Source organism: Accipiter gentilis, unplaced genomic scaffold (genome assembly GCF_929443795.1).
Source record: "Accipiter gentilis unplaced genomic scaffold, bAccGen1.1, whole genome shotgun sequence".
NCBI classification, from domain to species: Eukaryota; Metazoa; Chordata; class Aves; order Accipitriformes; family Accipitridae; genus Astur; species Astur gentilis.
The window spans coordinates 1217412-1230347 of NW_026061101.1; the positions used below are offsets into that span (position 1 = coordinate 1217412).

The following is a 12936-nucleotide window of genomic DNA, read 5'->3' on the forward strand; positions in this document are numbered from 1 at the left end:
ATGCTGGGAGGGACAGAGCCAGTTCGTACCCCCTGCCGTGGGAAGATGTGGGGAGAGGGTGAGCCATGACCCCTGGCAAAGGGGAGGGTGTGGGGTGGGACAGAGCCAGCCATGACCCCTTGCAATGGGGAGGATGTGGGGAGGGGCAAAGCCAGCCTGTAGCCCTTGCAATGGGGGATGTGGGGTGAGAGAGGGCCAGCCCTGACCCCTTGCAATTTTGGGGGGGGGTATGTAGGGTGGAGGGAGGGAGCCCTGACTGCTGCCGTGGGGTGATGTGGGCTGCGATGCACAGCAGGTTACAGGGCTCACTGCCTCTACTGTGGAGTGTGATGTGGGGCTGACCCTCCCTCCCACATGAGGACATGGGGGCTCAATGGAGTGAGTGTCCCAGGGGCCCGTTGGGAGTGCTTGGCCCCACTGGACAGGGGCATTTTGGGGTCCCCATCACCTCTTGGCATGGGGCTGCACCTTCCCACCAGCCAGGACCCCCATGTCTATGCAGTGCCTCGGGGAGAGGAGCAGGGCTTGATCCTGGCCAGGAACACTGTGCAGAGAGCTGCTGGGGTGGGACTGGGCTGTACTGGGCTGAGCTGGGCTGCATTGGACTGGATGGGGCTAAACTGGGCTGGACTGGACCAGGCTAGAATGGGTTGGGCTGGGCGGGGCTGAATTGGACTGGACTGGGCTGGACTGGGCTGGATTATAGAAGACTGGACCAGGCTTTTCAGGGCTCCACTAGGCTGGGCTGGGAGATTGAGCTTGGGTGGGTTGGACAGGACTGAACTGAACTGGGCTAGACCAGGATGCTTCAGACCAAGCTGATCTGGGCTAAACCGGACTGGGCTGGGCTAGATTGGGCCACACTGGGCTGTCCCAGCTGGCTGCCCTGGGGCCACGAAGCTGATGCTGCCGCTGTCTCCCCATGCGAGGGGCTGGGGATGGTGGGGCTTTGCAGCAGTGAGCGGGGCTTGGCTCTCCCCAGGGCCCATGGAGGAGTCGGACGAGGATGGGGAGGACAACGAGGAGTTCCTGGAGCGGCTGATGGTGCAGACGGGCCGGGAGATACCGCAACGGGAGCTGGAGGAGCACTATGCTGTGCTGGAGGAGCTGGGCAGCGGGAGCTATGGCCGTGTGGTGCTGACGGAGCCCCGGGATGGTGGTGAGGGGCTCTGGGAGGAGGGGAGCAGGAAGGGTCACACTGCTGCTGGCTCGGGCAAACTGCTCTCCAGATGTGCACAGATGTGCACAGCCCCACCACTGTGCCCGACCCACTCAAGCCAAACCCCAGCTCTGCCCAAACCGCTCTACACCAGACCCTGTCTCTGCCCCCCTCAGTGCCCCAGCTGGTGCTGACCCCCTCCCCTCTTTGGTTCCCCCTCCCCTGTTTCCCAGGCTCACCGGTGGTCCTCAAGTTGATGTTGAAGGAGAAGACGGAGCGGCGGGCGTTCCTGCGGGAGTATTGCATTGCCCTGTGCCTCTCCAGCCACACTGCCTGCCTGCGCGCCCTGCCCGTCGCCTTCGAGAGTGCCACGCACTTCGCTTTTGGGCAGGAGCTCGCTCCTGCTGGGGATCTGTGTGCCCTCCTCAACCCGGGGGTGCGTGCTGCCCCGGGGCTCTGCGGGAGTGGGGTGGGAGCCAGGAGGGGTGGGAGGAGGGAGGAGAAGGTGCCGGGACAGCTTTGCAGTGGGTGCAGTGATGCTGTGTGTGGGGAGACCCTTTGCAGTAGGGTGCACGGTCATGCTTTTTGCAGGGGACGCTCTGCAGTGGGTGCAGTGATGGTGTGTGCGGGGAGACCCTTTGCAGTGAGCACCCACTCATGCTCTGTGGGCAGACCCTTTGCCATGGGGTGCATGTCCACACCGTGCATGGGAGGAGACCCTTTGCAGCGGATGCAGTGACGCCATGCATGGGAGGAGACCCTTTGCAGCGGGTGCAGTGACACTGTGTGTGTGGATGCCCTTTGCAGTGGGGCAAACGGTCATGCTTTTTGTGGGCAGACCTTTTGCAGTGGGGTGCAGTGACACTGTGCGTGGCCGGAGACTCTTTGCAGCAGGTGCAGTGACGCCGTGCATGGGAGGAGACCCTTTGCAGTGAGGTGCATACTCATGCTGTGCACGGGGAGACCCTTTGCAGTGCAGGCATGTGGCTACAGGCTGCTGTGGGGCAAAGCACAGCGGTGCTGGGCAGGGGTATGGGTGCTGTAGCAGCCCCTTTGGGTAAGGGGCTGTATGGTGGGTGATGGTACCACCCTGCGTGCAGGAGGGCCTGGCAGAGGAGCTGGTGAAGCGCTGCGCGTCTCAGCTGGCCGAGGCACTGGACTTCATGCACAACCGGGCCCTGGTGCACCGGGATGTCAAGCTGGACAACGTGCTGCTCTTCGACCACGAGTGCCGGCGGGTGAAGCTGGGAGACTTCGGGCTCACCCGCGTGCAGGGCTCGGCAGTGGGTGCCATGTCTGGCACCCTGCCCTACGCCCCACCAGAGCTCTGCCTGCTCCAGGGCTCCGACACACTGGAGCTGGACTCCAGCCTGGACGTCTGGGCCTTCGCCATCCTCCTCTTCTGCCTCTGCACTGGCTGCTTCCCCTGGGCCGTGGCTGCCAGCTCTGACCCCCAGTTTGAGGACTTCAGTGCCTGGCAGGGTGGTGTGGAGGGGCGGGGGGTGCCAGCATCTTGGCAAGGCTTCAGCTCTGGGGCACTGGAGATGCTCCGGCGCCTGCTGACACTGGACCCTGACCGCCGAAGCCCAGCCATCGAGGTGCAGAAATACCTGTCCCTGCCCTGGGTGATGGCTCCCAGCACTGGGGAGCCAGCACCAAGCAACTCCCAGTCCCCCCTTACCAGTGGCACAGGGGACACGGGGCAACAGGATGCTGCTGGTGGGGGAGACGGGGTTCCCATGCCCCCCGCTAATGCACTGGCCCCGTGCCGGTAGCCAGTACCTCCCCTCCATCCCAGGGCTGGTATTGCAGCGGGTGCTCCCCAGGGATCTGGGGTCCCTGTCCGATGCCCGAGGCTTGCAGGGCTAGAAATGGGTCGCAAGAGTGGGAAGGAGAAGCAACATCTCAGGCAGCACCTTGGAGACCCCAGCCCTGCAGCTCGATGCCTGGCACCTTGCAAACCCATGTCACTTGGCGGTGGTGACAACAGTCCACCCGAGCAACCGTTGCATGGCTCTGAGATGCACAAGGGAAACCCAGAGCAGAAGCCCCTCACGGGACAACAGAAAAAAACAGGAGGAGAGCAGTTAATTAGAAAGAAATCCCATTAAGACCAATGCAAAACGTTGGCAGAGATGGACATTGAAACTGCTCAGCAGAAGAACCCAGAAACGCATCTGACCTTGACCTCCTTCCTGCACCTTAGGGTTGAGGAGGTTGTCAAGGGCTGCTGTTAATTAGGGAAGATGCTAAACAGCCTCCTGGGGGGGGGGTTAAGGAGCTGGGGAAAGTGTAAGACCTCAAGGCATGCAGCTGAACTGGGGTGTGATGGGGCTGGGAGGAGCTGCCAGTTGGATCTCCAGGACTCAAGTTAAAACGGGACAAACCTGGGATCAGGCTCTGTCTGGACAAAGCAATGGGCAGGGTGATTTGCATGGTTAAGGGCTGAACGTGGGTTGGTTGATAGTGCAAAAGGGTAAAGAGACACAGCGAGACAGCAAATTGGGATGGCTCTGGGTGTTGCAGGAGGTAACATACATGAGAACTGGCTTCAATGGCTGCAAATATTCTCCTTCTCTAGACTCCAGAGGGGAATTTGTGGGTTTGGAGGCTGGACAAACACCTACCCAGGCTCAACCAGACATCTGGTCCCTGCTGGCATTCCCACTGGGGGCTGCTGGCAGCTGGGAGGAGAGCAGCAGGGTCTTGGCACCTAACCTTGGTCCCCTACCACGCGTGGGTACCCCTTTGAGTAATCTGCACCTCTGTTTTGGGACATGGGGCATCTAGAGCCTCTGCCTGGGAAGTCTGTGCCCACCCCTCCCCAGGGATCCCCAACAGGCTGGGGGACACTGTGCTCTGCCATCAGCAGAGGAATCATCTCCTGTACTACCAACCCTGATGCAAAGTGGAAGGGGAGGAGGAAAACTAGCTGAGATGCTGAAGCTTAATAAAATTCTCTGTTGTTTTGCCCTTTTTTAAACTGTGTTTTCCCATGAATCCGCTGCTTAAGCCCTAAATCCTGCTTTTTCTCTTCCTCGGGGCAGGCAGGCTCTGAGCAAAGGGGGTCCAGCCCCCACACCCCTCCGTGGTGGTGGGAAGTTTCCAGAGAGGAGAGGGCACATGGGCAGCTGAGAGGCACGCCAAATCCCTGGCTTTGGCAATGGGGAGGCTTTTCCTTTGTACCTGACCTTCCCAAATATGAAATATAGGTTACTGTCAGGGCCAGGGATTTAATCTCATTTCTCTTGATTATTTTTGATTAATTGGTATTTCTCCTCAGCTGCCTTCCTCCTCAAATGTGGCAGAGAAAAAATAGCATAATGCTTCCTATAAGCTGGAGTTTTTTCTCAAGAATCACAGCAGGTTACTGCAAAATCCTAAAATTATGTTAAGGATCTGGCAGTTCAGGACTTTAGGATCACTTTATGGGAAATGACTGCTTGTTGCGCTGAAACCAACCCTGCTTTGACAGTCATGCTAGTGGTTTTCAGATTCTGAAATCTCCTTTCAACTCAGCTGTGAGCCCATCCTGAATTTAAAGTGAAGTACCTGCCTATCCTCTGTGACCATCAGGAATGGGTTTTTTAAAAATGTAAAAATTTATTAAAATATTCATCACAATATTTACTTTATTATTATTTTTTTAACACTTGAGGGGGGAGTTGGATGAAGGCACTGTCCTTTCACTATATTTCCCTCCAAGAAAGGCTCCTCCAAGAAACAATGTCCCAGGGAGTGCTCAGAAAAGGACCTGCTTTGCTTCTAAGAACCCTCAACTTTTACAGTAATTTTGTTTCGTAAAGTTACGAATTGCAAAGGCCAGCACGTTCCCCTTACAGCTGCACTCTCCACCACATACATTTGTTTCCTTTCCACCTCTACGCAAGACAGCAACCCATAACCGGCACCTGATGAGCTTTTTTCTGGTTCAGACCAGGCTGATTCCTGCTTCTTCTGGACATCTTTCCTTGGGAAGGGCTGTACGCCCTCCAGAATCTTTTGTGGGTGCACAGCTTGGACCTCTATCCCTCCTCATGACCACCTCATCCAGTGCATGTGCTTTGCTCAGCTCTGCTCTCCATGATGTAAAGCAGGTGCAGGGTTTTGGTGACAAGAGGAAATCTCCCTGGGGTGTGGGAAGATGGTGGGGCAGCCTCTTAAATCTCCCATTGCAGCTCCATGCCCAACATGGGGTATAAAAATCTCGGAATATGTGCCTCCAAAACCCTGAAGTCCATAGCACAGTACATACCTGCTTTTTTAATACCTGGGGATGTGTAACTGCTGGATTTCCTGTGGCACCACAGCTGGGGCCATTTTTCTCCCACCTTTCCATCTGATGCCCCAAAAGCTTCCATCCTGAACGGGTCCCTCTTTCTCTTCTTCAAGCACCTTTACCTCACCAAGCTGGACATGTGTGATAACCTTGGCCAAAGCCCGTGTCGCAGGATCTGCAGCACCTGTGAGGACATCATCCATCGGCTGCGCAGCAGTGACCTCCTCTGGTAATTTTAATGTTCGTAGCTCTTTAGTCAAAACAGCCTGAGGCCATGGAGAACTGTGGGTGGGATGAGAGTTAACAGTGCTGATAGGTTTGGGTGTCTCCCCGGGATCACATCCCTAACACCATCTGGCTCTTAAGTCATTACTTTCTTAAATCACCCAGCATCACCCCCATAACCTGATACAGATTCCACAGGACTATCACGAGGAGTTAGTGAGGGAAACCCAGCCAACTGCTGTAAAACCGGAGTTGGCAGCCCATTTAAGTGACTCAGAGCGAGCTATTTATGTAAACACATTTTTCCATCATCTCTTAGGCTCGGCAGTGTCTGAGGGTGCTGCCTGTTTTCCCCCTTTTGCACAGAGACAGGCTGACTTTTTCCCATTGCATTTCCTTTAGCTGAAGTTCTCCTCTTGTTTTCATCTTTTGCGATGTGTAGTGGTAAGTCTGCAAGCAGACATTGGAGGGCCTCATGGAAAGTAATGATGTTTAAGACTCAGGACAGTCCGAAAAGGTGGCAGCTATCCCCCATAGCCTGCTCCGAGACACCTCGATGGGTCTGACCATGAGGTACCTGATGAGTCAGGAGCACAGAGCAGAGCTTTGGCAGAAGATGGGAAAACCAAAGCCCAGCGCTAACACCCCCAACCCATTCCTCTCCCACCCAGGGAGGTTGCATGGTTGGGTTTGGCTGTTCCCCAGGCACGCGGAGATGCACCAGGTACACCCGCCTGGCTGGCTGGGGTAGCCAGCAGAAGTCAAGTGGTTGTATTTCAGTTAAGACTGTTGAAACATTAATTAGATTTAATTAGACCCTGCAGAGAAGGGGATTCAGTTCTGGTTGCCGATACTGAAATCTTTGGTCCAAGTGCACGGCGTGCAACGCTAAAGGATTAAAAAAGACAGAAATACCGCACCCCTGGTTCAGTTCAGGGGTTGCTGGAGCTGCTGCTCAACCTCTGCGGCTTTTGTGATCCTCTACGGACCCCTTGTGTCCAAAACCGGGAACTTCTGCACTTTTCGTTTAGCCGTTTTTATTTATAGAATAGTTCAGTTGGAAGGGACATACAACGATCATCTAGTCCAACTGGCCGACTGTTAACCTCAGCTAACAAGTGAGAAAATGAACTGTGAGCTGTGCTGCATCTACAGAGATAAGGGGGCGGGGGGGGGGGGGGGGGGAACCAAACTATTTTAGTTAAACAGGGCTTCATGCCTGGATCTGAATACACACAGGGAACAGATTTTTTGAGTCCCATTTTTACATACCAATGAATAGTAATAACACACTCTAAACATGTTTTATAGGATATTATTGTGAGAGGCAGAATTAGTTTGGAAGCTTTGCCTTTTGAAGACCACGGCAATCACTAGAAGGGTGAAAAACCGTCTCCCTGGGTCATTTCTGTGGAGGTTTCTGATAGTAGCTTGGCTGATGCTCACTTCTCTGCATGGAAGTAGAACTACTGACTTTGCTGGGAATAGCCAAGACTAAGTTATGACAAATTACTGTAAATTCTAGTGCTGGCCATAAATTGTATTAAAATCTTTGAGATTTTAAGGACCAGAGAAAGAATTTGGAAGACTGGAATGGAAGTTGTCCCCTGTTGACCCATTTCTCTGTGAATTCCATACAGATGCCTTGATTCTTGGACCTCTCCATTCTCTAAATGGGAATATGTGAAGGTCTGATTCCAGCTATCTCCAGCTATTAAATGTCCTTCTGTGACTGCACAGCAAATCACCTCAGTCTATTCTGAGTGGAAGTTAATCAGCCTGGATCTATGTGTGGCAGGGGCTGAGATCATGGGACAAACAGGTACTGAACCCCAGGACAAAGCCTCTTGACTAAGACTTTCCTTCAGAGAAACAGCAAACTCTGCCTTAACAGGGGAGAGCCAAGTAGCTCATTATTCCTTTAATCTTGAGCCACATAAGGCTTTTTTTCCCTAGATTTAGATGTCATTCTTAAGTCTTATTCCCAACAGTTCCCCTGTCGATGAAAAGGATGCCTGAGTTGATGTCATACTTAAAAACCTTGCAAAAGCGGTGTCCGGAGAGGACCCTCCTGCTGATTGCAGGGAAGGACATTGCAGGGGATGGGGGAAAGCCTCAGGTGTGTTTGCAGATATTTACTGGACAGTCTGATGCTCCCCAGTGATTTTTCTCTTTTATCAAGGATCCTCTTCTGCAGTTGTGTCTACAGAAACCTTTGTGAGCTTCGTCAGACGCATAATCATGGCCATAGCTGTAATACTGCAGGCTCTGCTTGTCTCGTAACTGTGACGTTAATTTGGGGACAAGGATCAGGCGTCCCAGCTGCAGGCTGATGCGCAGGTCTGGGGGATGCTTGCAGCAGCCCAGATCCCTGGCTGTTAAAACTGATTCCATGGCCACAATTTCCTGCGAGAGGTACAGGTGGAGGAGCACTGCAAAGACAAATGTTGGAAACGCAGACTATGCTACGAACAAATCCGTAACATAAACCAGCAACAGTGCGGCATGCCCGTGATGGAAAGTCCAGAAGCAGGATGGAACTGTATCTCCTGGAAGGAGAGAAATATGCCCAAAAGGTGATATGTTATTGCACTCATACCCACAGATGACTATCATCTCCCACCCACTAGCCACTTTTAAAGTCAGCAAGAGAATAGTTCCTTGGATGGAGAAGGTCCACCTCTGCAGCTGACATGAAACAGCATCAGGGTTGCATGCTGCACACTTGCACTGAACATCTCAGCCTTGGCAACCCGACCAACACAATGGCTCTGCAGAGTCTAACTGAGTTAGTCTAATTAACATTTCAATAGTCTTAATCTGCAGTGTCTTTACCTCCTGCATCCAAATCTGGAAGAGGACTGAAAGCTCTTGGGACAGATGCAGGAGGTCACACATTAGTCAAAGGACTCTCATAACACTCTTCTTAGACATTTTATCCCCAACCCACTATTTTCCTGCCCTAAGAAGGACCTTTCAACCCAGAATAAATAGTTTTCTAAAGCTCAGACAACCAGGCTGGGAGCCCGCACGCATTTCCATTCTTAAAAGTGAAAAGTGGTCACCTGATGTAAAAATCCCACAGACTGACTTCAGCAGGTTGGTAATTCTTTCAGGCAGCATGGTTCCCCTGCTCTTCATTCAAACTAAAAAGTGGCAATTTTTACAACCCCAGTGGTCTCAGCCTTTCCTCACAGGAGAGGTGTTCCAGCCCTCGGATCATTTTTGTGGCTCTCCTCTGGACCCGCTCCAACAGGTCCATGTCTTTCCTGTGCTGAGGACCCCAGAGCTGGATGCTGTGCTCCAGATGTGGACTCAAGAAGGGCAGAATTACCTCCCTTTTGCTGGCTACACTTCTTTTAATGCTGCCCAGGATATGGCTGGCTTTCTGGGCTGTGAGATCCAAGCAGTCAGGAGACTCCACAACCTCTTGGAGAGACCAAGAGGGCTCAGAAATGATCCTGAAGTACTTAATGAAATAGCTTTCTACATGTAACAGTTTGGGTGGCAGGAAACTGGCCAAAGCAGGTCTGTCAGAGCAGAGTACATTCTTGTATTCCCATGGGAACCCTCCTCCCTCCAGAAGGGAATACAAAAAACCCAACATGAACACCTTGTGAAAGAACATACTGTTTTGGGGAATCTCCTGCTCCAGGAAGAGAAAGTTGCCCTCCAGTGGCATACATACCTTGCTGATCTTCCCGCCAGTGAAATCTTCAAACTTTTTCAGGTCTCGCACCATGAGAACCTTGGGCGCATGATGGTCTGGGTGCTATCAAGAAATGCCCCAGAATTGACTCTAGGTTGGTCAGCACATCAACATTCAGGGATGGAGCATGTCCTGGTTTCAGCTGGGATAGAGTTAATTGTCTTCCTAGTAGCTGGTACAGTGCTATGTTTTTGAATGAGGTGTGGGAAGAACGTTGATAACACACTGATGTTTTCAGTTGTTGCTAAGCAACATTTAGTCTAAAGTTGAAGATTTTTCAGCTTCTCATGCCCAGCCACTCAGAAGGGCACAAGAAGTTGGGAGGGGACACAGCCAGGGCAGCTGACCCAAAGTGCCCAACGGGGTATTCCATACCATGGGATGTCATGCCCAGTATATAAACTGGGGGGAGTGGGGGTGGGGGAATCACTGCTCGGGGACTAACGGGGCATCGATCAGTGGGTGGTGAGCAATTGCATTGTGTGTCATTTGTATATTCCAATCCTTTTATTATTACTATTGTCATTTGATTAGTGTTACCATTATCATTATTAGTTTCTTCTTTTCTGTTCTATTAAACCGTTCTTATCTCAACCCATGAGCTTTACTTCTTTTCCTGATTTTCTCCCCCATCCCACTGGGCGAGGGGGGAAGTGAGTGAGCAGCTGCGTGGTTCTAGTTGCTGGCTGGGGTTAAACCATGACAGAGGATCAGCCACATCCATTGCCGTTGGGGATTCACAAAGTCCAAGCCTACTGGTGAAGCCATTACTTACAGGAGTCATTCCCCATTGTGGCACCTCCTCCTCCCTACTGAGGGTTCATAGTCCATGTGCTCCATGAACTGGCTGCGGAGATCATAGCCTTGCTGCGGGGATCTGCTCCACTCTCTCTCCCTCAGCAGGATTTGCTCCCGAGCAGCACTGGGTGTAGGAGCTCACTGGGAGCTGGCATTGGAGGGCCGTGGTGCTGCATCATCTCTGTGGACTTGGTCACGACTTGGACGACTTGTTCTCCTCCTCCTTCTCCTCCCTGCTGAGGGGTCATAGACCATGTGCTCCACACCAGCCAGCTGTGGAGATCATAGCCCTGCCATGGGGATCTGCCGGAGATGCCTGGGAAGAGTCCTGGTGTGTTACCAGGCATGGACCTGCCTCCCATATGAACAAAACTCTTCAGGTAACTGCCCAGGAGTCACACGTGGCTTCTACCCAGGACTTCAGCTGTGTCCAGGGAAGGGCAAAACACTCCAAAGCTCATGGGAGAAGTCCAGAGGAGCTTCTGGGCATGGACCTGCCCTTAACATCATCAAAACCCCTCGGTTTTGGAGGAGACTTGGAGGAGTCTGGGGCTGCTACCTGTGAAATCCAGCTCTCTCCAGAGGAGACCAAAACACTCCTGGAGATGCCTGTGAGGAGTCCTGGGGAGCTAACACAAATGGACCTGCCTCTAACATCATCAAAACCCCTCGCTTATCTACCTTGGAGGAGTGTGGGGCTGCTATCTGGGAATTCATCCATCTCCAGATGAGGCCAACACACACCTGGAGATGCCTGGGAGAATTCCTGGAGATCTACTGTTGGGGATCCTGATTTAGGATCCTGCTGACTACACCAGTTTGTCACAAATGGGCGATTTAGACTGCTTAAAGAACTACCAGCAAAGGTATTAGCAAAAGTGTTTTTACAGAAACATGATGTTGTAGAAGTGCAGCTTAACACAGTTCAATGGCAAAGTTCACTCCATTTTTTACTGCACAAAGGATGTAACAATGTAACAATGATTCAAAACTACCAAGATAAAATCAAAGTTACCAATACAGAATCTTAGTGCACTGTAATACAAGATGATGCAAGATATCGGTCACTTACCAAAGATCTGCAGTGTGTGAGAGGTCTCTCTGCTTCGAGGAGTAGCCTTGAGAGGTGTCCCAGCTCAAGGGGAGGTCACCACCATGCAGCCAGCTGCTTAGCAAGGAGAGCTCAAAGAAGGCTCATTAGGCTGTCATATTTATGGAATAAATTGGTTGGCTTGTAGTCAAATTACATGCAACGGAAAAGGTATGCATGAGACTCCCTGTACCCACTACTTTGTTCTTTGATAAATGAGTCTTGGAAAAGCCGCCTGCTATTCCTGTGTTAATCGCATGATCGGTGTTCCAAGCTCATAGGCATTGATGCTTACTGTGTCACTCTGCTCCTTTGTGGGTTTCCAGAGAACAGACTGGAACTAGAAAGATTCTTGGCCCGGTTACAGCTCAGACCTTTACCTCCTTTGGAGCCTGTACCAAACTGCTGCTGGTTTGGTTAAGGGGAGGGGTCGAGTGCATCTGTCGCAAGTGGCAACCAAAATTGTATCATTAACTTTAAATTGATTATGGCTTCCTGCAGAATACCAGATTAATCTATCTGTGAATATCCACATTGTCTCAGGTCTGCAGGGCCTGAGAAACTCCATCCAGGAAAAAACTCTACAGCATGATGGCTTGTTAGAATAGGTTTTATGTACAGGCTTCTGGAGAAACTCCCTTCCATATTCAGTGGATGTGGTATATAGTAAGGTTTTGGAAGAATCTGTGGAGGAATACCAATTGCCTTCCAGCCGAGGAACAGATCTATGGAACATTCCAGGCATAAGACTCCTCTTTTCATCTGTATGGTCCTAAGATGTGAATTGTGAATTGTGAATTGGATCTCCATCCACTCTATTAATTTCAAGGCTCTGTTGGCATTTCCAGTTCCTACCTGCTACAGAGTGGGTAAGCTTGACAATAGGTTTGCTCTCCAGGCATACCCAGGGGTCTTCTTTGAGACTAGTGACAAAACCAGGGCGGTATGCTCACTTTCTTTGGTGAAAATTCATAACGTAGATGCCTGTCTTCGTACCACTGAGAATTCAATGGGACAGATACCCAGGAGAGCTGATTTCTGGTAGAGGATGGGCTTTTAGTGCATATCCAACAGTCGGGCTCGTTTGCCTCCGCTGCCATACTGTGGCTATGGCCAAATTATGGAATGAATAGGTATAATCCATATTCCACCACAGACTTATAAGCAAGGCTACCATATTAAAACCTAGGCTTCCAAATCACTAGTAACAGGCAGAACAAACAGACGTAAATAGCAAAAATAACTATCCCTTGGATATAGAGGACAGCACTGAAATCAAAAGGGTTTCCTGACTCTGGAAACCCAGAAGGCATTGAAAGATCTAAAGGAAGCAGTTATGGAAGCTCCCTCATTAGCCCTGCCAGACTACAACAAGCCTTACATGAACAGAAAGGAATAGCCAGGTAGCCCAGAAACATCTGCAAGCCATAGCATACTACTCAGCAGAACTAGACCTCATAATTCAAGGCATGATTTCATGTGCTGGGGCTGTTGCAGCAGCAGCTGTGATGACTGAGAGAGCAAGAAATATTGTCCTGTGGCACCTCCTAACGCTGATAGTGCCCCATGCAGTGAAAGCTGTGTTAACTGAGAGGGGTAATTCCTTATTTACCCGTGAATGTCGGCATCATTATGGATTGATACTACCAACTGAAACAAATATTACATTAGAACCA

At 51.4% G+C, this 12936-nt stretch overlaps 1 protein-coding gene across 1 annotated transcript; it reads left to right on the forward strand.

Annotated features, from left to right (window-relative positions):
* Positions 1–901: 901 nt before the first annotated feature.
* Positions 902–3397, forward strand: LOC126037446 (uncharacterized serine/threonine-protein kinase SBK3-like). The gene is made up of 3 exons (XM_049797763.1): positions 902–1159; positions 1393–1595; positions 2260–3397. Exons 1-3 carry the CDS (start codon positions 904–906, stop codon positions 2932–2934), a joined length of 1134 nt encoding a protein of 377 aa, XP_049653720.1. The 5' UTR covers positions 902–903; the 3' UTR covers positions 2935–3397.
* Positions 3398–12936: the final 9539 nt, after the last annotated feature.